The following is a 25,234-nucleotide window of genomic DNA, read 5'->3' as shown; positions in this document are numbered from 1 at the left end:
TGGCGGATTCTTGACAGCCATTACTACAGTTGGACAGAACGTACGTAATGAGTACAAGTACAGATATAGTATTCTTGAACTAAAATTGGGGGATCGCATTGAAACACATTTGATACACCGTAGAACCCACTTAGCCCGGTCCGATCTTCGGCCTAGGTAACAAGTCAGCACATAGTCCTTCAACCCAAAGAAATGGAATAAAAGCATAAATAGTAAGACATACATATCGTGATGTTCACTCAGTCGACTGAGATACTTATTCAACTCCTCCACACGCTCCTTATGGGTTTTGACACCTTCGCGCTGGAGCCGCTCATGCAACTGTCCCGAAAAGTCAGTTTTTCTGTACAACAAAGCCGAAGTAGAAACAGCCCGAGCCTGACATAAAAACAAAAGCAAGGAAAGAAAGAACATACCCGTTTCCGCCGGATCTCCTCTGCTCTCTTTTCGGCCTCCGTTTTCCCAGGCGCATCCCACTCCTTCTCTCTGTCTTCCTCAGACCGCACACCCTCATCCTTTGCATTTTCTGGCCGCTCCGTATCCGGCGTTGATTCCGGCTTTGGCTGTGTCACTTCTCCCTCCTTTTTCTTCGTGCTCTTCTTCTTTTTCTTTTCTATCCGTCCTCCACTGACTTTACTCCCCTTCAACTTGAGCTTGCCGCCGCCGATGGAATACTCGTCGCCCGCCATGGTTGCGGCGCTGGTGTGCGGAATGCGATAGGATGAGACTATTCAGGGTGACCCCTTTTCGTAGTGTGGGGTGTCGCTCGTAGAGGTATTGGACCCAGGGGGCACGATAAGCGTGTGCGGCGTGCGCGGCGTGCGGAGTAAGAGGGGCTTGGTCGATCGGTCTTGTGAGTTGGCGTGGATATGGGGGGGTCGTTCCCTTTTTCGGATTTGAAGTGCAACGCAAGACTGGGTGGATAATATTATTTGGCTTTGTGTGAGTTGTTGGGGTGTTGATTGAAAACTGAGGGTAGTTCTCTTGTCGCAGTTTGAGGTTGGATTTGGGCCAATCAGAGGCGGTGGCGGGACGAACGATTCACTCTATATTGCCCACGACATCTACATCTATCTTGTACATCATACTAAATATTTAGCTACAGAAATAAAAGAACTAGCTTCTACAAATGATTAATTGGTTTTCTCAAATATGACTGGTTCAGGAAACCTACATAAATAGTCAAACAATATATTTGCAAGTTTCTTCTATCAATATATGTAGCTCTTTCCCCAACTCTCCAACTCGATACTTCTTCCAACAGCAGAGCTTTCGAGTAATCTATGTATCAATTACGCATAAAGATAAAAAAAATTTGAAGCATGCAGTTAAGGGCATCCGTATCAGCCGAAGGGGAGCATGCAAAGCTCGCCAGGCTGTCAGATTTCGAGGCTGTTAGGCTGCCAGGTAATTTTGCATTAGTAGATTTCTACCCCTGCATGTTTACATAGTACATAGTACTTTTGGAAGGTCCATGGCCACGCCCCTCTAGATCAAATAGGCAACGACGAACCATACACTACATAAGTACAGCGAAGAGCACATTTAATATTGAACAGCGACCCTAAGCAGAAACTAAGTAACTATTCCAGGGTATCATTGGGATTAACGCGATAGTCATCTTCAGGCATCAATCAAGAATACCTCAGCTTCCACTAAACCATGGTGACGTTGGGGTTGGGGTTTGGGAATTGCCCATATGCGGGGCAGATGGCATGGCGTAGATATCCTGGGTGTAGTGTTGTTTTTCTTATGGGAAAAGGACTTTTGACAAAAGAGGTGAGAAGAATGGCATGACTCTCTACAAACAAAGAAGCTAGCTGAATAGCTAGTGGAGACCAAATGAACAAGGTTTGTATGCATCTTGCCTTGGTAGTTTTTGGCCCAGGCTTTAGAGGTAGCTCAAGGCTAGTCTCTCTCATTATATTCCCATTCCTTGTGGTACTTTTTACATAGCCAATCATTTAACTATAAATAACACCTAAAAAGAGCATTACAATGTCATATTAAGCATGACCTCCCTGGTATAATTTTTAACCAGATAAATCAAATATTAAGGTCCTATGTCGTTGAGGACAGAAGCCGCATATGGCGCCGAATAGTCTTGTGAGAGTTATATGAAAATATGATGAAACCAGTCAAAAAACCCACTTAATAGTGATAAACAAGGCATGGAATGGATCGATGTAATTGGGTCTTCTAGTCGCATTAGAGAATAGGCACATGAGTATCGGGGCTACCGGACTCCGGAGAAAGGGCAAGGATATAAATATGACTCACCTTTTACCTATTACCTTTCGTCTATTGCCTATAGCTTCTTAAATCTCTCACATCCATTGACAATTCAGCATTCACAATGGTAACCAACCCAGACCACAAGGTCAACTTGAGCCTGGAAGCTCTGGCCGACCTCCAGGTCCCCTCCGACCTTTGCATTTCTCCTGACGCCACCAGGATTGCCTACAAATTACGACCTTTCAGCAAGAAGGACGAAAATGCCACCTCGTCAATCTGGATAGCGGAGGTTGGCAAAGAAAAAAGTACTCGTCAATTCACCTCCGGCTTGTGCAACGATGAACTGCCACAGTGGTCTCCAGATGGAACTTCTCTTGCATTCAAATCTGATCGGGGCCACCCGGGCAAAGGCTCAACTGTATATGTGATGTCAGTAAATGGAGGTGAAGCATACCCCATTACACCTGTCGATGATGAGAAACCCATTACCGCATTTGAATGGAGTCCCGACGGCGCGTATATTGCATTTACCAGTGCAGACGAGAAGACAACCGAACAGGTCCGCAAGGAGGAAGAACAAGACGATGCCACTGTCTGGGGAGAGAACTTAGAACACCACCGTCTCAAAGTTGCTCATATAGCGACAAGACAGGTCCAGACAATTGTCTCCGGCGATAAACATGTGCATGACTTCTCTTGGAGTCCTGACTCGAAACAAATTATCTACATCGAGCATAAAGACCCGGACGTGAACTCTGCTGGGTTCTATGGTGCCAAAATATGCATTGTATCTCTCTTCGGCATAAAGTCGAGCGTTGTCACGAAATTCCCCGGTCCAATTTACCAGGTTGCATGGGGAAACTCTGGCATCTACTTCATTGCAGGTGTCAATCCAAAGCATTGGGCGACTTCCCTTTCACTGTACCAGCTTGATTATCAAAATGGCTCATATACAGAGCAGGAATCGGAAGAGAGTTGTTGCGACAGTATTCAGAAGAATCAATCTTCTCTCGCGTATCATGTTCAGAATAATCTTCATGATGAGATTCTCTCAATCGATGGTGGCAATCATACCCTCATCCATCGTGGGGAGTATGATATAGCCTCATTCGATGTCTCCAGGACAGCAAAGAATACCGTCATTGCGATCACCAAAGGTGACGGGTCGAATCCAGAGGAAGTCTTCTCTGTCACTGAGTCTGAAGGTATAGTCAAATTATCAGATCACAATTCTTCCATTGCCGCCCTTGAGATATCCAAGACTTTCTCTATCTCGGCGACCGCGTCAGACGGTTACTCGCTCGACGGCGTGATATACGTTCCTTCCAAGTATAAAGCAGAGGATGGACCCCTCCCTACCGTTCTCCTCCCGCACGGAGGGCCATACTGGCGTGTGAATATCGGCTTTTCTGTCTGTCACTGTCTCGAGGTTCCGCCCCTGGTCTCAGCTGGATACGCCGTTCTCTGTCCAAACTACCGTGGCGGAAGTGGAAGAGGCGAAAAGCACGCCGCATATTCTCGTGGAGGGATGGGAAAATTTGACTACACAGATTGTATCGACATTCTTCGAAACTGCATTGACAAGGGTCTCGTGGACTCTTCGCGCGTGGCGATAGGTGGTTGGCCGAACGGCGGGTTTTTATCCTATCTTGCAGTCACCCGCGACGATTTTCAATTCCGAGCAGCCGTATGTGGCGCGGGAATCGTGGATTGGGACGTTATGACGATGACGAGCGATGCATACTGGCTTGATATTGATTTGACTGGCGGCGCGCCATGGGATGTGGATGTGAATGCAGTACCTGATGGCACGGATTTGAAATCATCGAAGAAATGGTTACGGGATACGACTGGACGATGGGGAAGCCCATTATGGCATATGCGTAATGTGAAGACACCCGTCTTGATTGTTCATGGTGAGAACGATGTGCGTGTGCCCTTGTCACAGGCTATTGCCTTTTACCGGGCGTGTATCCACAATGATCTGGCCGTCGATATGGTGACTTATCCTCGAGAAGGACATTTTATTACTGAGAGGAAACATGTTATTGATATGTGGAAGCGGATGAGACGGTTTTATGATATGCACTTGCAGTGAGCGGTAGGCAATTGCGGCAAGGCTCTAGCTAGATATTGACCGGCCAAAGAAAAATTGAAAGCGTATATACAATATGTTGGACAATCTAACTTACCTGCTCCGGTGTTCAATCCAAGCATTTAATGAAACTGGTTTAATTTACAGTTTCGCGGACTCGCTCAAAGACCGATGGCCAAATACCACCTTGGGCAATTCAACACCCCAAGCGATCTTACAATCCAATCGTGTATGCTCATCACTTTCCGAAGTTGAATCGAAAGCCTGGTATGGCTTGACAATATCCCGGTAGACGAACTCGCCGACACCACCCTCACCCAACAGAATCCATCTGCGAGCGATTTCCATCGCAACCTCATCCCCATCGCGCTCCGCATCCAAAGTCATGAGAGCCCCAGAAAGAATCCAGGCGAACGTAAACATAATTCTCCGGGCATCGGCCAGCAACTCAGCCTGTGGACGGGAAGTTGTTACGCGAGAAAGGAAAGCAGCCAGAGCATGCTTCAACGCAGCTGCAAGAGCAGGTGTGCGGATCAAAGACAAAACACGATTGAGCCACCCTGACAGAACAGACAGGGTATCTCTTTTCATCAGGAAACGAACGAGTTCACTAGCCAGGACATTTGTGGTACCCTCCCAGATGGGATAGACGGCTGCGGCTCGGAGGAGGCGTGAAATGTTGAACTCAGGCTCGTCCGGTTCATCAATATATCCGACTCCGCCCATGGCTTCCTGGCATTCTTGAACACCCACCATCGACATCTTACTAACAACACCCTTGCATGTAGCGGTTAGGACTCGGAAGACGACCTTTGCTTCGGCAAGATCCTTGGGCATGTGTGGAAGTCGCGCGGAGCTGGATGGATTTTCAATCAAACCCATCACTGCAATTGTGAAAAAGGCAAGATTTATAGCGCCGCGGTGCTTGACTTCCACATCCGCAAGGAGGCGCAGGTGCATCGGAATCAACCATAATGGCTCGCCAACAGTAGTCCGTGACTTGGCAAAATTCTTCGTGATGCTAATAGCTCGGCGCCAGGTTGCTAATGTTCCAAGAAGGGTCTGGATGCGGGTGGTGTTCAACAATGGGGCAATAGTCTGAATGCCCTGGTCGATCTCACCGACAAGGTGAGCGCGCATGCCCTTCAGTTCCAGCTCAGCTGTGGGTAGTTCTTTGGTGCCAAGCTTGTTCTTCAGGCGGTGGATGCGCACGCCGTTGGACACTTCTTCTGGCTTCCCATCAGCTCCGATGACCGTCTTCCGTAATGGCGCGATGAATGTGCTGAGTTTGCCAGAATCTGTCTTGGCTAAGAGAAAAGCGACATTGGCGTCTGTCGCGGAGGAAAAGAACTTGAATCCATTGATTAGGTAGTCTCCCTCGGCAATGACTTCGGATGTTTTCGATGATTGGGGCAAGGGTGCATAGGTAGCCCATGTTTCTGTGTTTTGGACGTCGCTCCCGCCTGCTCTTTCCGTCATCCATTGACCAGATGTCCAGTAGTCCTCTCCTCTGGAGGTCAGTTTCCGAAATACAGTGTGCAAAATATGGTCACTTGGCAGATCCTTCAGGCGCTGTGACAACACAAACGCCGCTCCATCTGACATACTCATCGGACATCTGTACATGGACGACGAGGGGACGAATAAGTACACTCTTTGGATCCGGTCGTTAGTATTCACGTTCATGAAACAACATATAGTGAACCGTAACATACGCAGCATATTGAACAGTGCGCCTATGATCACCATATGTGTGGTCGTATCCTAGCGACACAACTCTAAAACATCCTTGTCAGTATCAAGTACACATCAAGAAATAAACGAACGACTAACCCATTCTTAGCCCCCCACTTTCCCAGCTGCTTCCACCCTTCAGCCGTAACCAGCTTGTCATACCCATATCTCTGGCCCCAGACATTGTATTTCTTCACATAGGGCAGGTTGGTCTCTGCGTCGATGTTCCATCCAAGGACTTGGGGCGAAACAGCCTCCTCGCCAAATTGAGCTAGGTGGGGTTCAACCGATTTAAGTGTCTCTGCAGGAAGGTACCCTATTGTTATCAGGTTAAATTTAATAAAAGGTGGTCGGTGCGCTGGACTTACATCCTAGCATTCGTTGCAGACTGGTATCGGAAGTGTAGGTATTCGGCAATTTTCCAAGCCGGGTGAAAGTTCCAGACTCTGCAGTTGCAGGAACTCGAGATTGGGTAGCCATGTTTCTAATGAAGATAATGGTAAGAGCTCTTCGAGATATATTAATAGGTTGAACAACGATCGATGGGTTTATATAGCTGTTTGATTATATCAACCGCGGCCTTTGATTGAATACCCGAGAGTATTTGGTGGTTTCCTGATCATAGTCATTGATTGGAGCCCGCAAAATCACCGAGAAGTGAAGCTGATGAACGTCGACTACACCTGTTGATAAAGTCCGTAAAATCACCGAGACAGGCATTTCGTCACTGTGGATCTTGAAGTTGAAGCCCGCAGTTATCTCCGTGCGGGGAAATTGCTTCTCCACGGCCCTTCGGCATCGTCTAGTCTGGGGCATTTGCTAAATGTCCCAAGTTTAGAAATCTTAAGATGACTTGTAGGTGAGGTAAAAAGCCTTAGTGACTACATATTCGGTGCTGGGAGAGAGATATAGACATTGTCTTTCATTGTAGCCGAGGTAAACTTTGCGCTTTAATGTGGTTGTCAGTGTAATATATATTTATATATATTGAGTTTACTAGTAAAATATCATGTATTCCAATCTGTCATTTAATCCTCCATTATACTTTAGACAGACTAAGTGGTTGGTTATAAATCCGTTGTGGATTTCAGTTAGCTGTGATCTACAAAACGGACATTTATTCTCTAAATAAATCTTCTTTTGGAAGTGAACTCAACCCTTAGGCATTTGTTCTTAGAAAATCTCAGCACTATATCTTTGCAATCGCCTTTAACAAAAATTCCTTCCGCAGTCGCGTAGATCTCGCCGGTGCCGCTTTCAATCTGCGCACGACCCCAAATTTTCCTCCCCTCGGTCTTTGTAATCCACGAACGTGCCAAAATCGTCTCCGGTGTTTTGATGGCTTTCTTATACGTAATGTTCAGGCCGACTGTATATGCTGGATCCCCCCTTATCGCATGCCTGATGAGAACACCCAATGCACCATCTAACACGGTGGCAATGGCCCCACCGTGGAAGACATTCGGATGTTCGTTTAACCCCGTGCCTAACGTATGAAACCTGCGGAGCTCGCCTCTCCAGTCCTCTGCAGCAGAAGGTGGTCGATACAAAGTGAGCAAATGTGGAATTGTATCCTTAGTGAACCATGTCTTGCCGAGTAGCGTGTGTCCGTGGTCTGACTGACGTAGCTTCTCGGGGTTTATCGATAGGCTGGAAGTTTGGGTCGCAGAGATGAGGGCGACACCATGGGATTGACATAAAATGGTTGATTTCGGTTTGTAACGCAGCAGTAGAAGCGTCGTTATCTTGTGATTCCATGATAATTCGCTCTGTTTGACGTGTTGAAGGAAACAAGGGTACGATGAAGGGTGATTCCTGTAGGGCCGATAGTATAGAATCTATACTATAGATGTGGCTTCTCTCCGAGCTGATCGAGCTGATTTGCCCCTTGAACAATGATCTGTGTTTTAGGTCTTTGTTAAAGTGTCTTGGAGGATTATGGTTGGGCACTAAGGGTTCCGGGCTTAAGCTTCGGCGTAATTACCGGTGGACCTCGGCGGTTTAGACTACAGCATACCCGCAAAATAGGGGATTGCAATATTTATTCCTCTGGGCATGATCTGACTATTTTCAACTAGCAGAAGATCTCGACTCAAAGAAAGCTCCTTGATTCAACGCCTAGGAGTATATAGTAAGGTAGCACCGCGTAAAAGTTTCATGTTTTGAGATGCACAAACTTTAGGACTACTATGATGACTACCTTAAAATAGATTGATCACCACTTAAAAAGGCTCGCTTACTATTCATCGAAGTAGATATAATTTATGTTATATTTTGCGCTTACCCTGATCACTACTAGATTGGGCACAATTCAAGATGAGTGAAAAGTCGAAGTTTAGAGTGCCCGTTTCCGTTTCATATATCACTTCCACCACATCTCTACCCATTGCCTATGAAATATCCAAGACATCTCATGCAAATCCGGTGCTGACCACCCAGCTCACATCATCATTGAAAGAAGTAGCGGAGTCGAACGTGTGAACACCGCCATTGCTCGCAATGTAGAGCGTGTTCTCGTAGTGGCGGAAGTAGCGAGTGGGATAGCTCCAGGATCGAATCGAGCTGCCCTGGCCATTGAGGCTGGTCTGCGGACAGAATGTGGCATCCTCGTAGAGCAACTTCGAGCCATCGTTGGCAGCAAGCACGAGCGCGAAGTCAGCGTGTCGGATGAAGCTTCCCGGGGTATCGACAGACTCGAACGAGAAGCAAGCGCTATTTGCAAGACCGGCGCGAACCGTCCAGCTAGCCTGCTGCTTAAGGGCGGTCGCGCTGGATGAAGAGACAACCTGAGTATTTATCGTTGCGCCGGTGTGTGCGATGTAGCGCGTCGTGTAGCCGGATGTAGTAGCCCGCAGCGAGATCGAGGAACCGACGGTAAGCGCCGTCCCGCTAGTCAGCGACGCGGTAGCATATTTGGCAGCTACGATGTTAGCTTGCACGGAGTTCTCGGTGGCATCGGTCGGGTAGCCGGAGGTCATTACACCCTCGTAGAATGTGCCTTGGGCGCCGTTACTGTTGTCGCCGCCGATACCAAGGATGATGGCACCCTCTTTGCTCATCGGGTTGTATCCAGATGCGCTTGGACGTGCACCACTGTAGTATGTCGATAGGGAACCGGACGCAGCATTTCCACCGCGGAGGGCCCACAGGTTCGGCCCTCCCTTGACAATCGCATTGAAGAAACGGTAAGACAACGACGGGTCGCCGGCGTTGTTGCCTGAGCTAAGACCGGAGAACAGGCCGTTCTCAAGGTCAGCCATAAGCCAAGGACCACTCCCAGCGCCAGAGCCCCAGCCGGTGTTGTCACCATAGTAGATGGCCTCCATGTGACCGTTGCCCGTATCAGTACTGCTGACCTCGGCATTGCCGTAGTCGAAGCAACAAGCACCGTTGTAGTGGGTTCCGTCGAGCACTGCGTACATACCCTCAGCTTCATCCCCTGTAGCCGTGCCACTGGCGGCGTTGTTGCTGTAGCCGGTGCCAGGTGACATGAAGACGCCGTAGGCCTTCTTGCCATTCAGCGTAACCGGTGCGCCAACCGCGCTGGCCAGGTTATCGTAGCCATTAGCTTCAGGGCCTTTGAAGCCACCGGGCGGTGCTTGTTTAAGATGATTACCCCGGCCAGACTGGTCGTAGATGATCGTGATTAAGCAAGTTGTGCTTGAACAGAACGTGTCCTGGGCAGCGGCATTCGCAACCCCACCAGCGGAAAGCGGCGAGATATCGGTCGTGGTACCGTCGGAGCCACGTTTGACCTGGTAGAGGGCGCCAGTGTAGGCGTTGTACAGGGCGCGAGTTGTGCTATGCGCGGCAATGCAGGGCGTGTTGCCGGATGCGTAGATATCACAGGGCCCGGCTTCAACAAGTGTGCCAGTTGCAGCAAGACTTAGGACAAGTGCGCAGAAGCGTTCGAAGCTTCGTCGTGAGAACATGTTTGATCACCTTTGGAATAGTAGGTCAAGCAGGTCTTGTCGCCTTTAAATCCAAGAACGGGATGCTTCAATGGGCACTGAAGAGAAACAGGTAGGGCCTTGTGCCGTGCAGTGTCCAGCCTTCATATTTATATTATTCAGTCCATCAAGAACCCCTTCTCTAGATTTTTCGCAGCGGTTCCTAAAGTGGAGGTAATTCTCCTCCAATCATCATAGTAAAGACGCATTATTTACTTGATAATGCAGGGGAATGGCATTCTTCACAACCCCGGCTCATACCAATCAACAGTAGATTCAAACAACGCTACTCATAGCGCTAATACAAATTAATTGAATCATGCAATATTTGTCGTGTGACAGAGTGAGACAGAATGGTTCGTTCCACCCATGATGCTAGCAAGAAGCCTTGCGTCTCTCGGGATAGAGAGAGAGAGAGCCTTGACGAGGCTTATTTTGAATGCACCCCGCATCTTAGTAGCATTAAGCTTGTGCCACCGGGATTTTTCCCTTTCCTCTCGCAATTACTCCAACATGATTGAACTGGAAGCAGACAAGCCTTGCCGAAATATTCCGTCCGAGCAGTTCAAGTTTAGCAGGGGCTTGAGCGCCCTGAAGATGCGGGGCCGACGAGGGGTACTTACAAGGTTGAATTATTTGATGAAAGCATGGTTCAAAAGAGCCTAGCCTTGGGTGATTAGAAAATAATCTGATTTCGCTAGGTACCTAGTATGTTGTAGTTCTACGCACCTCTTATCAGTAAGTCTGACAAACGCTATTGTTGGCTCGGTTATCCCGTTCGGGCCGTACCCAATTTAAACTACGCTTGAACAGCATGTTCAATGATCGTTTATCACTTAAGCCGGGCTATGCCTAGGGAATATGTGCGTTCCTGGGACTGTAAAGTACCTTTGTTAGGGCAACAAAATATTGTCTCGGGATGTCCCCGAGAAGATCATCGCAAGTGTTTCATGTCACTTATCGAAGTATTTTTCCCGGTCCAAAATTAGCTAGCGTGCTAAATATTCCGGCGGGGAGCGCGATTTCTTTAGGCCTTGGCAGGGTAGCGTGGTATTGTCTCTTGGAAGCGTGGGGGCTTATTACCCTGCTCTCTCCAATCTAGAACGCTGCGGCGATCTCGGGAAGACACTGAATTAAACCTATAAATGCTGTACATAACTAAAGGAGAATGGTATAAACCTTTTAAAGTTATAGAATTTAACAAAGTCTTGGATATCTTGCTTTTAGAGACCTGGATTGGTCATTTTCCATCTTTTGGGATGGTTTGAAGTATTTAATAACTCACCTACCTCTCATTTCTTTCAACTCCTATGGGTCAACACTGGACTCTCTGAGCATGAAACTAGATAATCTATCTAGCATAGGCCAATTCTAACATTGTATTCCCTATTTTCGTTCGTTCTTCCGGTTGCTCTTAACGGATTCGCATTCACGGCGGCGATCTCACGAAGCGAGGAAGATCAAAGCTCCAAGACCGAGTCATGTCCAGAAACGATTCAAATCGGTGGTTCTTTTTTAACCACCAAAGTATTCAAGCAATTAAAAAAAAAAAAGATGTGAACAAATTCGGGTAGACTCTGTAGAAACAGAAAGGCACTTATAACAAAAAGGAGAAGTCGGTCTCCTCGTATTTCAAAAATGCCTTGGGGCCAAAGAGGAGTATTTGCTAGGATATTTTGGAAGTATCACTTTATGGGAGGCTAGTGAGAAAAAATACATGTCTATAGCTAATCATTCCTAGGATTATACTACGTAGTAAGAATCTGATAGATTAAGGACACTGCAATGTAGACTCACCGGCATTTGTCCTGCGTTTCAAATAATGCACAATTCTACAATTAGATAGTCATTCTGATTTAGGCCGCGTTTCACGTGGAAATGATAGGGTGCTGCATTTTATCAAAATAGTCTCTTTAGCAGTCGGCCTCTTATATCTTACTCGGTGAGCAAATAGCGGCAGGGCCCGAGCACTAAAACGGAAACGGAAGACTTAGAAGTCACAGAGTGTATAGATATCTCTATGTGGCTACTTTATTTCCTATGTACTGAGCTGCCGCCTCTTTTGGAGGGAGCCCAGAGTCAGGCTCACTGAGTAATATCCGGTCTGGGCTTAGGCACACTGATCCCCCGTTGATGATTTAGGGGAATCTGTTGGAAACCAAGATTGAATACATGGATTACGGGGTAATCTAGATGACGTTCGGCACGCCTTACTTCTGTTAGGGTACATGTGGCACATGTTAACGCCGGTGGCTCAATAGGGCGCCCCTCGGTTGGAGGGCAACACAGTGATGAAGAATCATAATATATTGTGGCGGCGAAGTAGGACGTGGGGCATGCATGGTACCTTAGAAATGCTGGGGCCTTGAGATAAGTTAAACGAGCAGCCATACTCGGAGATTGCCAGTTTGGTCCAGGTCATTCGATTTATCCAAGTACAATTTTTGATGACTCCAATAAATAAGACGCGAATGCCCTGAAAAGATAGGAATGATGAACGCTGCCATCTGCTATCGCCTAACTATGCCCAGTGCCCAACTAGTATATAAGAGGGAATCGGGGATTTATCGGTTTTTCTTGTCGAGGCTTGAAGGAATTCGACTAAAAATTCTACGCTTGCATCTCTTTACCCTAGCGGCTGTCGGACAATTATCGGACTTCACGTCACATACGGAGATACGACTGTGAAGATATATACTGACCTGCCAAGACAATACCCATACATACTCAGACTCTGAAGCCGACGGCAATCTCGGAATTGCAGGAATCTGACATGCATGGTTGATATTGAAGAGAAATCATGGGAAATACACATATAAAAGGGCGATGTTCCGCTCGATTTCGAAAGCCGAGCAGCTTATATCTAGTCTCTGGATCTTTGAGAAAGTACACCCAAGATGAAGGCATCCTCTATTCTGACTCTGGCAGGTCTATTATCCTCAGTCAATGCTCATGGATACCTGACCATTCCCTCAAGTCGTACTAGGCTTGGATTTGAGGTATGATCCCAGATGATGAATTCATGGAGGTGATACATCATACTGACCTTACTAGGCTGGCATTGATACCTGCCCTGAATGTTCCATTCTTGAACCAGTCTCTCCTTGGCCAGACCTCGAAAAGCCCCAAGTTGGCCGAAGCGGACCATGTGGTTACAATGCTCGAGTCAGTGTTGACTATAACCAGCCCAGCGCTCACTGGGGCAACTCTGTGGTCGCCACATATACTGCAAACCAAATCGTGGACGTGCAATGGTGTGTCGATGCCAATGGCGACCACGGTGGCATGTTTACCTACGGTCTCTGCCAGAATCAGACTCTAGTCGACTTGTTCCTCGATCCCAACTACCTTCCGACCAATGCAGAGAAACAAGCTGCCGAAGATTGTTTCCTGGAGGGTGAATTGAAATGTACAGACGTTTCTGGACAGACCTGTGGCTACAATCCTGACTGCACCTCTGATCAGCCATGCTGGCGCAATGACTGGTTCACCTGCAATGCATTCAACGCTGACAGCCGACGCGCTTGTCAGGGCGTAGATAACGCCCCATTAAACTCCTGCAAGACAACCATTGCCGGTGGTTACACTGTTACGAAGAAAATCAAGATCCCAGACTATGACTCGGCCCACACTCTGCTGCGGTTCCGGTGGAACTCGTTCCAGACGGGTCAAGTTTATCTTCACTGTGCCGATATCGCCGTTGGGGGTACCGGGGGAGGATCGACTTCGACTGCCAGCGCTACAACTTTGACCACGAGCAAGACTGGCACCGCCACGACCTCGACAGCAACTACTACAGCATGTGCTACTCCTGCCACCAGCGTCTCGGTAACTTTTAGCGAGCTGGTTACCACGTCATATGGTCAGAATATCTTCGTCACCGGGTCAATCAGCCAGTTGGGCTCTTGGTCTACCTCGTCGGCGATCGCTCTATCTGCAGGCTCATACACATCGTCTAACCCATTGTGGACTGCCAGTATTAGTCTACCCGCTGGTACCACCTTTGAGTACAAGTTCTTCAAGAAGGGCTCGGACGGTAGCATTACCTGGGAAAGTGATCCTAACCGGAGCTATACTGTCCCAACAGGTTGCTCTGGAACTATCGGAACTGCAAATACAACCTGGCGGTAGAGCATTTCTGGGGTCGAAACACTGTGGAAAGAACGATTAGGTAGTTTGGTAGTCTGCTGTGTTGAATATGTACATAGCGGCATTAAAGGATAAGCATCGATATACAAGTTATATTTTTTCCCGAAGCATGCGTAGATTAGAAGCACCATATTATACAGAGTACTTGCGTCGAGATCCGTTTTCTCAAGGCTCCCCTGGGCTGATCAATTCGGCTCTACCTGACGATATGATATTGACTTCGTGACTGTCAAAGAGCTATTGTATACCGAGGATGCCTCTATACACTACACTAACGCAGTAAGAAGTCGAAGTAGAAACAAATTACTGGAATAATAAGAAGCATAGGGAGAGTAATGGTTTTGCCATTTTCTAATATGCTAGTCATGTTGATTCATTATTTTGTTGACATATTCCAGATTCCCACCTGCGGACTTAATCGAAAGGAATTGGGCGCAAATTCGATCCGCCCATACGCTTACGCATCTCAGCGCCCGCAGCCACAGTGCTGGGTACCTTGATGCCGCAGCAATCACCGAACCAGTCTGCGCTCTCATGAGGATGGTCGTGTCCATGGGCATGGTCATGACCGGCATGCTCAGCACCTCCCTCGGAAGGATCAGTCATGCCTTCAGCAGCAGGCAGAAGACTTCCGAATAAGAAATGTTGCATGATAGGAAGTTTTCCCAGAACTTCCTTAACAAACATCTTTTTCATGCCGCTCTCAACCTTGGTCCAATTCTTAGAACCAGAGATATCGTCCAGCATAGGGCTATGCCAACGCAGTCCCTTCACAGTCTTGACACTTTCGACCCACCGGACCTGATCCAGATAGAGATAGTTGTCACCCTCCTCGTCCAAAGTAGCCGTGTTGTGAATACCCAAGGGAGTAATATACGGGTGCCCGACAAGCTGACTAGCCCCGAACAAGAACGGCAGGAAATGGTAGTCATCCAAACCCCAGACACCGTGTGATCCAGCAGGCTCAAGGTAGTAAGCTGACTGGATCTCTCGCATGAGATGCATGTACTCAACGTAGACCTTGATCACGACCGCGGGGAAGTCGCTGGCGGGGAGAAGACCAAGCTGATACAGGCATAGCAGCCACATCATGAAGTTGAGTTCGTGGCCGGAGCCGTAGTCAATGCGCTCCCGTGAGCCCAGGCAGTTGATTAGATATGTTGAGGCTTCTTCGGTGGCACCAGTGTCTTTCAGCCCGAGAATGTTCGTGTGCCATGATGCGCTTTGGGCACTTACATCGTCGCACAATGCTCGGAAGGCAGGATTTCCAAATCTGGATCCACCCTGGTCGATTGGCGGGTTTTTGGCTAGGAGGGAGCGTATCTGAGTAATGACTGAGAGGACCTTGGAGATGGATTCGGACTGAGGCTTTTTCTGGAGGTCGGTGATAGAATGCCCCCGCACCGAATCGGTTAGCCCGAAGACGAAGGCGAGGACAAGCTTGTAGGTTGGCGATGAGAGGAAGAGTTCATGGTCTTTAGGGGATATGATGCGGCGGATTGGTTGCCGGTACTGGTGGGCTGAGAGGTCTGGCGGCGAAGGGAGAGGAGGGGTTGTTGGAGTGAGGTCTCGGGAATTGGGATTTGCCCTGCGGGTGTTTGATCGCAACTCGGAGAGCTTTTTGGAGAGATCGACCTTCCCCGTAGGAGATGGTAATGATGCTTGTGATGCCATTCCGTTGGTTGAGTGAGGGGAAAGGAAATCGATAAGTCGGATAAGTCGATAAGTCGATAAAGTGTATAGAGCAGGACTGACCGCCTGCCTTAAACAGAATATGACGCAATTTGCTAGATGGGAGAAGACAATAAGGTGTTGGGTTGTCAAATCATATGTGAAAATCAACGTAGATACTAGACTAGAATTAGGGATCTACATTCGATATCTATATCAACATGTCAAGCTTTGTAAGTCGCACTGACACACCTCCAGGGGCTCGGATCGAAGCAGGGTTCGCCCAAGTGGGTTAGAGTGGAGCATGTGATCGCTTCCCCGGATTGGTCAGGTGACCCGGAGATCATCGCATCGTTTCACGCTTTTGCACGCGGTCACATTATGTGCCACATGATGGCCACAGCACCCTAAAAAGAGGAGCAGACAAAGGAAATGCAGATAGCAAGGCTTTAACATACCAGACACAGCTATTTTTTCCCACCACTGTGAACATCTTGTCTCGAACAGCTACTTTTCGTCCTCTGTTGACATAGAAGACCCTGGCACTTTAACCCTGCATAAACTTGGTCCCTGGCGACCTCGTATTGGACAATATTCTCCTGTGAGAGATCAGCAGACGAGCACGCCATAATGAATACATTCGACTCATCGGCGCCGCCTCTGACAGGTCCCAGTACCTCCGGAGGAGCCAAAAACAACCACTCATCGCCACGCTCGCCTACAGATTCAGCCCTGTCATCTTCCTTCGGCAGCACCCGGTCCCACTCAAGCTCCTCGTCCCGGAACCATGTGCGTAGCCAGAACCAAGTTCAGACCTCATCCCAATCCACCGAGTTCACGCCAATCAACCCACCCGGTCCCGCGGGGCGCAACTATCAGTCCACAGAGCAAACAGCCGCCTCCCAGCTCAAAGACCTCCAATTAAACAACGCGAACCGTGACAATGGTGGCCAACCAGCGAACCAAGACTCGCCTTCCGAGCCCCAGCAATCCTGGTATAGTCAATTCGCAGATCGATACGGTAGCCTCGAGCTAGAGAACAAAGGCAGTGTGGCCCGCGATCACCTCGCATTGGGTACGATATGCAGAGCCTACCTTTCAAAAGCCAACATAGACCCCCTCTAACACTCGCCTTTTTCCCTAGAACGAACCTTCCTAGCCTGGATGCGCACCTCCCTGGCCTTCGCCTCAATCGGCATCGCCGTAACACAACTCTTCCGCCTGAACAGCGCCTCCACAAACACGCACGCCAATTTCTTCGACCCAGCATCTGGCTCACCCTCAGGCATCCTCCCACCACACCTCGCCTCGTCTGGTTACGATTCAACCACGTTCCACGTCTCCTCTACATCCTCCCGTCTTCGTAGCGTGGGCAAACCCCTCGGCTCTACTTTTATCGGCGTCTCGATCCTCATCCTCCTTGTTGGCTTCCACCGCTACTTCCAGAGCCAGTATTGGATTATTCGTGGGAAGTTCCCTGCCAGTCGGGGCAGTGTGACACTTACAGCCTTTGCGGCTGCTTCACTGATTATTGCTACTCTTGCGGTTATCTTGGCGGTTTCGCCGGGGGCTGTTGAGACTTAGTTTGGGGATTGGTTGCTGACTGGTTGTTCATTTTCTCTCTTTCGAACTGTTTACATTACTCCTTTTGTTGTGTTAATCCTCGTTTGTTTTGTTGCGTTTTGCGTGCAGCATTTGCATTTTCGGGTTTTTTGAGTTTATACATGTGTCTGTGCCCAGGAATGTGGGTGTCTATTTTTGATAAGAGAGAAGAGGAGCACGTACATATGGGTATGCGTTTGTGTCTCGGTATACTTATGTTGACGATAGATTGTATGCAATCATGATCATGAGTTCATACCATTTCTAGGTAGTTCATACGTACTCCGTAGATAATATCTACCTACAAAGCTGGCATACAACAAAAAGCCGATAGAAATATTTCGTTCTTTTCTGTCATGAACGCCCCGAATCTACTCACGCCAGACCAGTCTAGGCACAATGTAGGAAGCAGGCGCAGAGACAGGGGAAACTACAAGATGGACGGGAGTATATCGACAATGATAGGGGAAAGGTGGAGGCAGGAAAAAGAGGATAGGGAAAAAGGACCCGGGCAACATGGCTTGCAAACAATGCGAAGCAGGAAATCAGAGAAAAAAAAGGAGCAGACCGAGAACCGCCTAGATACAATTCGTTTATCGCGGGCCGAGCTTGTCCAGGGCGCGTGCACCCTGTTCCTGCCACTCCTGCTTGCTCACCCACATGTCGTCCTTATCGGCGATCTGAGGAAAATGGTGTTAGCAACGGCCGGAGCCCAATGAAAAAGAACGAGACTAACCAAGTTGGCGAGAACGGCACCACCCAGGAACACCATGTGTCTCCGGCGAGGGGGATCTTCGATGCGGACCTTGAATTTCTGGAAAAAGGTGTTAGCCAAGTTATGCTGATATTCTTTGTCTGGGTTTCTGCGACGTACGTTCAGGCGCTCTGGGTCACCGCCCAGTACGCGGGTGAGCCAGAGCTGCTTCAACTCCTTCTCCAAACGAGAGGGCAAACCGGGGTACATGCTGCTACCACCGCTGAGCACGATGGCCTTGTATAGACTGGAGCGAACATCGACATCGGCACCCTGGATACAGTTGAAGAGCATTTCAGCCATACCAGGCTGGTCAACGTCAACCAAGTGTGGCTGGAAAAGGCACTCGGGAGCCTCGAAGCGCTCGCTGCCGACGCGAATGACACGGCCGTCAGGCAGGGTGTACGATTCGACGAGAACGGTGGTATCTTCAGAAAGCTTTTTGTCCAACTCGAGGTCGTAGGAGACGTAAGCGAGCTTCTCCTTGATCTGGCGCACGGTCTCGAAATCGGCGGTTCGGTTCAGCGCATAGCCACGGCGCAGAAGGAGGGCAATCAGGTTGCGAGTCACATCCCGACCGGCAACGTCCAGGCGGCGAATGTGGTGGTTGAGTACGGTCGACTCGTACACGGGGATAATGTGTGTCACACCGTCACCGGAATCCACAACCACGCCGCTGCTCAGACCTATAAGATGACATCAGCATTGACCTCGAACTCACGCTTTTGTCTTGTATCACATACCCTGGGCATACAGTGCCAGCACCGCCTGGATCGCCACATAGACACCACCGAACCCGTATCCTTCCAGCATCACCTCGGCCATCTGCTCGCGGTTCTTGAGCGGGTTCATCGGCGGCTCCGTGAGGAGAATCTTGCGATCCGTGGGGTCGATCTTCATCTTCTCGTAAAAGGTGTAGTTCCATAGATGTTGCATGTCGTCCCATTTCTTGACAATTCCATTCTCCATCTACAGTAGCACAGGTTAGGCATTGACAATACGCTCGCCTGGTTTGCGGAGAGGGCGGGGTAGAATAACCAGGCGAGGACAAGAATCCCCGACAGAAACATACAGGATAGCTGATCTGGAGCATTGATCGGGCAGCGGCGGCTTCATCACCGCACATGATATCCTTGACGACGATGTCGCCGCCCTGCTCCTCCGTTCGCAAGATGGGCCGCCCCACTATGGAGGGAAACTGGTGCTCTGGGAAGTTCTGGCGAGGGAATATAAATTAGAGAAGAGCAAAGACGGACTGTAATTGTCGTGCGACATACCTGGGCGGCATAGCCGACCTTGAGGAAACCGGTTCCTCCGTCGAGGACTGCGGAGTAGCTTGTTAGCTTGGAGCTGGGACACGGTAGCCTGGGGGAATCGGTGTGTACCAATGGGCATTTCCGCCATCTTGGAGGAATTGGGGATTCGACGGTTGGGAGTATGGGCCGTCCGAGACTGAGATTTTATTTGGAAACTCCCAAGATGAGCGGAACTAGGAGGGTTCAGGGGAGAGCGGAGGTGTTGGGGATGTTTGAAGTCGAGCCCACGACGGACGGAGCATCATAACTTACGTGACCGTACCGTACCTGATATTCACCCCACAGTTGGGGGGCGAGCTGCAGCCATGACGGTATGTGACCGCATCACCGCATTCTTGGGCCAGACAAGCTTAGAGATGATGGATTAGGGCGTAAAGAATGATTTTGAGGTCCTACAAAGTAGTGGGATGATGTTGGAATCAATATATGCGCAAGCTATAGTACAGATGGAACGCCTCACATTAAGGGGTATACACGTGGACTTGACTCAAGGACATACACCAAGCATAGAAATATGCGTAAAGCGATGAACAATATATCACCACAGTGATAAAGTCTAGCCTAGTCTAACCTGCAGACAAGTAAATCCCGTTGATAGTGTTGAAGAGCCTCCTGTCGGCCGAGTCCGATGTCCTCGGGAAACACGCGCTCCACCGTTTCCTATCGTCCCTGGACTCATACAAAGATAGCATTGCCCTGCTCAAGTAGACTCCGATTGCCAAATTTTCTTCTCCCTGTTGTCTAGACTTAGTCGCCCATTTCAATCAGCACCCTAGAAAAACAGCGAGCAACAATGCCACAAATTGGCTGGGTCAGTAACCCCTAGAGCATCTACAGGTTCGAACAAAAGAACTAATCATACACACAGTATGGACTCGGGTCCATGGGCCTAGCAATGGCCTCCAACTTGCAGCGCCACCTAGCCACGAAGAAGGCCTTGAACCTAATCTACTCGAACCGCACGATGTCGCGCGGATCACCCCTACCAGCGCTAGGAGCAATCCCAGAACCCAATTTCGAGAAGCTCGTATCTCAATGTGAAATTATTTTCACCATGGTAAGGCGATCCCACAGATAAATACATAGCAACGCAACTAAAGTCTCTCCCAGGTCTCAAATGACGCAGTGCTGCAAAGCCTACTATCCACCGCCATGGGCTCAGGCCAGTCACTGAAGGACAAGATCTTTGTCGACTGCTCCACAGTGCATCCCGACACTGTAAGATCCGCTGTAGCGCAGCTGAAAATTAAGGATGCATCGTACATCGCAGCGCCGGTCTTCGGCGGGAACCCAATCGCCGTGGATGGCAAGCTTGTTTTTGCCATTGGTGGTCCCAAGAGTGCGACTGAGGCCGTCAAACCTCTGATCCAAGACGTGATGGGTCGGCGCGTGATTGATTGCGGCGAGGATGCTACAAAGTCCTCGCTTCTAAAAATTGCGGGTAACATTGTTACTGTTAATATGATGGAGGCTGTTGGTGAGGCTCAGGTCTTTGCTGAGAAGACCGGGCTTGGAACTGGTCCTATGGAGGAGCTCATCAGTGAGGCTTTTGGTCCTGTTGCTGGAGGGTATTCTAAGAGGTATGCTACAATGTTGTTTCGGGCCTGGCATCGTGGCTCTTCATACTTATCTTTGTGTCCAGATTGACTACGGGGGCTTATGCGCCACCCCTGGACTCCCGTCCTGGCTTTGGGGTTTCTCTTGCTATTAAGGATGCTAGACATGCTATGTCGATGGCTCAGGAGCAGGGTGTTGAGCTTCCTGGCCTTGAGATTGCTCGGGCTAACATGGAGGCCGCGAGAGAATATGGCGGAGAGTGTCTGGACAGCAGTGCCATGTACGGGACTCTGCGCCAGAAGGCTGGTCTGGAGTTTTGGAATGAGAAGAGCAGAAAAGAATAAAGTCAAAATCATGGATCTCGTAAGATACAGAGTCATTATTGATATGAAGATTCATATTTGTTCCAATGTCCAGACCGAAATGATACCTCCAAACATCATATATTGGCTACACATATATAACCAAGTGTCATGCCATGCTTCTACCCTTGTATTGGGACTCCCAGGAAAAATCATACACCCAATTAAAAAAGTTAGACAACTTGACTTGCTAAAAACCAGGATTTCCTCTTCGCCAAAATCGGTCGCGGAATTGAAAAGAAAAAAAAAGAAAACATTAACCAAGATCAACTTGGTAGAGGTGGGACAATGGTTGGAATGAAGCCGCTTCAGTGGGTTTATAGCCTCTCATGGTGGATCTGGCCCGCCTGGGGTGTTGTGCTGTGTTGTCGACTTGATTCGAGCGGTGTCTGCCAAACAGGGATAAGTCTCCGCAAAGGAGGTCCCCAATGACCAATTGGACAAATTTCTCATATGCCGTTCGAAGACCGGGTTGATTACTAGCTCGTCCGAGTCGCCGGCTGACAGCAAACAGTCCGTATCTTCATACGGCCAATTGACCCTCATCCCAGTTGTAAATGGAATGAACCAGTTCTCAAACGGGTAGTTCTGATAATTTGTAATGATCCTATCACGCATTGCCGGCCAGGGAACGTAATCCATCCAAGCAGGGTGTGGATGGAGAATTTGTGTTGGACGCGGGGTTAACCACTCTGGGAGTCGCTCATAGTTCTCTTGAGTGGGGTAAATCTGCCAGCGCATGAGGAGAAACATGGTGTAGAGCACGGCAACCTGCACCGGCAGAGTCGAGAGGTCCGGAAAGGTGCGCAGGATATCTGTGAATACCTTTGAGACTGGATGGGAGTAAACACTCCTCTCTGGGTTGAGCAACGAGGAGACACTCGGGTACGGTGGCCCGGCTAATTTTTGTCTAGGGATGCCTTGAGCCGCCTCGCGTTGTCGGCTATGGAGAAAATCCAAAAGAATGTTATCTAAAGGACACGTCGCTGGTAAGTTTTGTATCGGAGCAGCGAATGCAGGTGGCCCAGGTTCAGAGGTAGTAGTCAAGGGATGTGGGTATATTGGCGCCGAAGGATTCAGGTGAGCGCATGGGATGTTTTCTGGGCTGTTGGCGTGAAGCAGGTCAAGCTTAGGAACACTATGCGAGCTGCCAAGAAGGAAATTAAACCCTAGACGCTCCTCGGAGCCAAGGTCCAGGCCGTGTGTGATATTATGGCGTTGCGAGTCCCATGCGACACGGAGAGAGGTCGACGGAGGGCATCCATTAGTACTGTTGCGGCGACTCCCGAAAGTGGGTGCAGAATGAGTCGGAGAAGGGGTGTCGAGACTGGCAAGAGACTCGGCATAGAATTTATCGCCTGGAATCGGGGTGAGGTGATCGGTGTCGGGTAATGGCGATGTTTGCGAAGGGGGCGGGATGGGTGTGGGTATAGCTAGAGAAGGAGATGCATCTATCTCTATCAGCTTGAGAATTGTATTTTATTGGGATGATCGACTGACCTGATAGTTCTGGCTTAGCTATCAATGGTTGGAGAATGTCCATTGCTGCCTTGAGCCCTTGGCGAAGCTCTGCGTTCTCCGACCGCACCGTCTCATTCTGGCGTAGAGCTTCTTGAAGATCGAGGTAGGGTTTTTGTGACGATAGGTCCCGGACCTGTTGCTCCAGAGCTTCTATGTGGCCCTTGGTCCTTTCTCGAATTGCGCGCTGCGCTTGGCGGTCGTTGGCCCGCTTTTTGGCCAACTGATCGGGAGTCAGATTGGCGACACCCCTTGATGACATGCTATTTAGCTTGCGCTTGCGTCCTGATTTCGTGCCATTGTCCAATAGTCCCTCCGCGTCTATCGAGGCCGCACAAGAAGGAGTTGGCGAGTCTTCGGGTCTGCCGAGGGGGGTAGGTTGCGAACATTCAGGCAAGCCGGGAGGAGGCGCCACATGCTCATTGGCGTTTGTAGTGCGGGTGGCCATTGCCTTGCACAGGCGCTAATTAGAATTGGCCATTCAAGTCGGGGAAATGAGGAAGAAAAGTTGGGGAACGTCTGGAGCAAGATGAGTGAGGGCTATGTGGGTCATGACGGTCTGAAGTCCATAACGTTTAAACTTTCATGCGGGACTTGGAATTATCAGATTCAGTGGACTCTTGGGAATAAACAGACAACAATAGTTGGCTTTGCGGCCTTAGGGCCTCTTTTAGTCAGTCTTTTTAAATCTCTTTTCTTTCTACATATTGTTCTCAGTTTAATGGATGGATCACCGCGGATTTATCTTTGTTCCAAATACTAAATATCTAGGGACAAAAACTCCTATTTTCAGGAGAAGCTGACGATGAACATCGAGCATCGGGTAGCAAAGCAACAACAAAAAAAAAGAATATACAAAGTATGAACGCCATATACAACCTTGGAACAAGCCCAAGGGGTCAAGATTATGCACAAAGAGAAAAGGATTCGGTCGTGTCGATCATGTACAAAGGCTTTTGTAAGTTCCAATGCAAGAAAGAAAGCATAAGTCAGACGAAAGGGGGAATGGTGATGAGGGCAAAAGTTTAAAACGACAAGCTCATGAATTATTGGATCATATGGCCCATTTTCGAGATCTATCAAAACCGGCGTATTAGTACCAACCCAAAATTGGGCAATGGGTTGCAAACGTACCTTAGTCTGAAGATAGCCTTCAATTTCAGAGCTCTTAATTCCCTTCTGACCGCCAGTCCGCCAAGCCAATGGGATCATCGGCACCCGCTCCTTGACAAGAACCTCCTGGTTGGGGCCCTCAATAGCGCGGACTTTATCAGGGTTGTTGGTAAGTAGACGAATTCCTTCTGGGATGGCATCCACGCCACAACCGAGGTCTTCCAATATGGCCGTAGCCAGTCCATAGCTTCGGGCGTCAGCCGGATGGCGGAGCAAAAGGTTTGCCTCAACGGTATCCGACCCGAGATCCTGGAGATTGTATGCCTTCAACTTCTCACCAAGACCGATTCCGCGACCCTCCTGACGCAGATAAACAATAACACCGCCTGTCGATTGTGACGAGAGGGATTGGACCTCTGGCGGTGCATCAGAGGCAAGGTCCTCAACGGGGAAAGACATCAAGCGCGCCGCCTCATCCAGCTGCTCGCCGCAATCGCACCGCGCCGACCACGCCGTTTCTCCTGTATAACACTCCGAGTGAATCCGCACCAGCGGCGGCTCAACCTGCTTCGGCGTCGAGGCTGACCCGGCCAGATCGTCATCATACCGGCTGCTGACTCGACCCGGGTGCAATTTCCCCACGTACGCGCCGCGGATCATTCGGTCCATCTCGGACTCCCCTGGCCGGACGCTGTCCAAACTCCGGCTGCGAATATTGTTTCCAAATACAATGGCCAAATGCTCCTTTCCATCTAAATCATTGTGGTAAAGGTGCAAGAACATTTCCGCTCCATTGGTTGTCGGAATTCGCGCCCGCACAATACATTCCACTGCTGGAAGCTGCTCGAGTAATTTGGGGCCTTTAGCGCCCTGGGTCTTATGGTGGATATCTGCTGCCTGGGTTTGGTGAAGGACTGCTGTGGGACTTAGATCCAATTTCAATGTACCGCCGGGGGTTGCAGGTGGGGTGAATGCGGGCGACAGCAAGGAGTCCGGTAGGGCCGGGGTTTGTTCGCCTGCTGCGATGTCCCCTTGACTGAAATCATCTGATTGTCCATCAAATCTGCTCAGGAGCGTACGCGGGGCAAGTTTTGGTGAGGCGTGGGCTGGTAGGTCGGTCATTGCGACGGCGGAGAGGCGGGGTAGTCGGAATGTGTGACGCGTGAGGCTCGCTGCAG

At 49.3% G+C, this 25,234-nt stretch overlaps 11 protein-coding genes across 11 annotated transcripts; 4 read left to right on the top strand and 7 right to left on the bottom strand.

Moving 5' to 3' along the window:
• Nucleotides 1-130: 130 nt before the first annotated feature.
• Nucleotides 131-689, bottom strand: PEX2_061340 (DUF1754 domain-containing protein; the record flags this gene model as incomplete). Its single annotated transcript, XM_016743405.1, has 3 exons — nucleotides 131-152; nucleotides 224-321; nucleotides 417-689. 3 exons carry the CDS (start codon nucleotides 687-689, stop codon nucleotides 131-133), a joined length of 393 nt encoding a protein of 130 aa, XP_016596128.1.
• Nucleotides 690-2,356: 1,667 nt separating this feature from the next.
• Nucleotides 2,357-4,333, top strand: PEX2_061330 (S9 family peptidase; the record flags this gene model as incomplete). Its single annotated transcript, XM_016743404.1, has 1 exon — nucleotides 2,357-4,333. One exon carries the CDS (start codon nucleotides 2,357-2,359, stop codon nucleotides 4,331-4,333), a length of 1,977 nt encoding a protein of 658 aa, XP_016596127.1.
• A 138-nt stretch (nucleotides 4,334-4,471) lies between these two features.
• PEX2_061320 (Acyl-CoA dehydrogenase/oxidase) lies at nucleotides 4,472-6,544 on the bottom strand (the record flags this gene model as incomplete). Its single annotated transcript, XM_016743403.1, has 4 exons — nucleotides 4,472-5,984; nucleotides 6,046-6,108; nucleotides 6,164-6,380; nucleotides 6,433-6,544. The coding sequence occupies 4 exons, from the start codon at nucleotides 6,542-6,544 to the stop codon at nucleotides 4,472-4,474; spliced, it is 1,905 nt and encodes a 634-aa protein (XP_016596126.1).
• A 1,931-nt stretch (nucleotides 6,545-8,475) lies between these two features.
• On the bottom strand, nucleotides 8,476-9,996 carry PEX2_061310 (alpha-L-arabinofuranosidase B; the record flags this gene model as incomplete). The annotated part of the gene is made up of 1 exon (XM_016743402.1): nucleotides 8,476-9,996. The coding sequence occupies one exon, from the start codon at nucleotides 9,994-9,996 to the stop codon at nucleotides 8,476-8,478; it is 1,521 nt and encodes a 506-aa protein (XP_016596125.1).
• Nucleotides 9,997-12,911: 2,915 nt separating this feature from the next.
• Nucleotides 12,912-14,145, top strand: PEX2_061300 (Glycoside hydrolase, family 13; the record flags this gene model as incomplete). The annotated part of the gene is made up of 2 exons (XM_016743401.1): nucleotides 12,912-13,013; nucleotides 13,069-14,145. The coding sequence occupies 2 exons, from the start codon at nucleotides 12,912-12,914 to the stop codon at nucleotides 14,143-14,145; spliced, it is 1,179 nt and encodes a 392-aa protein (XP_016596124.1).
• A 432-nt stretch (nucleotides 14,146-14,577) lies between these two features.
• On the bottom strand, nucleotides 14,578-15,837 carry PEX2_061290 (serine/threonine-protein phosphatase 2A activator; the record flags this gene model as incomplete). Its single annotated transcript, XM_016743400.1, has 1 exon — nucleotides 14,578-15,837. The coding sequence occupies one exon, from the start codon at nucleotides 15,835-15,837 to the stop codon at nucleotides 14,578-14,580; it is 1,260 nt and encodes a 419-aa protein (XP_016596123.1).
• Nucleotides 15,838-16,464: 627 nt separating this feature from the next.
• PEX2_061280 (uncharacterized protein) lies at nucleotides 16,465-17,418 on the top strand (the record flags this gene model as incomplete). Its single annotated transcript, XM_016743399.1, has 2 exons — nucleotides 16,465-16,909; nucleotides 16,979-17,418. The coding sequence occupies 2 exons, from the start codon at nucleotides 16,465-16,467 to the stop codon at nucleotides 17,416-17,418; spliced, it is 885 nt and encodes a 294-aa protein (XP_016596122.1).
• A 611-nt stretch (nucleotides 17,419-18,029) lies between these two features.
• Nucleotides 18,030-19,594, bottom strand: PEX2_061270 (actin-related protein 2; the record flags this gene model as incomplete). The annotated part of the gene is made up of 7 exons (XM_016743398.1): nucleotides 18,030-18,116; nucleotides 18,173-18,250; nucleotides 18,311-18,876; nucleotides 18,934-19,159; nucleotides 19,263-19,406; nucleotides 19,468-19,514; nucleotides 19,576-19,594. 7 exons carry the CDS (start codon nucleotides 19,592-19,594, stop codon nucleotides 18,030-18,032), a joined length of 1,167 nt encoding a protein of 388 aa, XP_016596121.1.
• A 705-nt stretch (nucleotides 19,595-20,299) lies between these two features.
• Nucleotides 20,300-21,407, top strand: PEX2_061260 (NAD(P)-dependent oxidoreductase; the record flags this gene model as incomplete). Its single annotated transcript, XM_016743397.1, has 4 exons — nucleotides 20,300-20,317; nucleotides 20,375-20,563; nucleotides 20,617-21,086; nucleotides 21,149-21,407. 4 exons carry the CDS (start codon nucleotides 20,300-20,302, stop codon nucleotides 21,405-21,407), a joined length of 936 nt encoding a protein of 311 aa, XP_016596120.1.
• Nucleotides 21,408-21,752: 345 nt separating this feature from the next.
• Nucleotides 21,753-23,391, bottom strand: PEX2_061250 (bZIP transcription factor; the record flags this gene model as incomplete). The annotated part of the gene is made up of 2 exons (XM_016743396.1): nucleotides 21,753-22,876; nucleotides 22,926-23,391. 2 exons carry the CDS (start codon nucleotides 23,389-23,391, stop codon nucleotides 21,753-21,755), a joined length of 1,590 nt encoding a protein of 529 aa, XP_016596119.1.
• Nucleotides 23,392-23,989: 598 nt separating this feature from the next.
• Nucleotides 23,990-25,178, bottom strand: PEX2_061240 (GTP cyclohydrolase II; the record flags this gene model as incomplete). The annotated part of the gene is made up of 2 exons (XM_016743395.1): nucleotides 23,990-24,019; nucleotides 24,078-25,178. 2 exons carry the CDS (start codon nucleotides 25,176-25,178, stop codon nucleotides 23,990-23,992), a joined length of 1,131 nt encoding a protein of 376 aa, XP_016596118.1.
• Between the last annotated feature and the right edge of the window lie 56 nt (nucleotides 25,179-25,234).

This window comes from Penicillium expansum, assembly GCF_000769745.1.
Source record: "Penicillium expansum strain MD-8 chromosome Unknown contig192, whole genome shotgun sequence".
Lineage (NCBI taxonomy): Eukaryota > Fungi > Ascomycota > Eurotiomycetes > Eurotiales > Aspergillaceae > Penicillium > Penicillium expansum.
The sequence above is the reverse complement of the archived record's forward strand: the minus strand, read 5'-3'. Positions and strand labels throughout refer to the sequence as shown.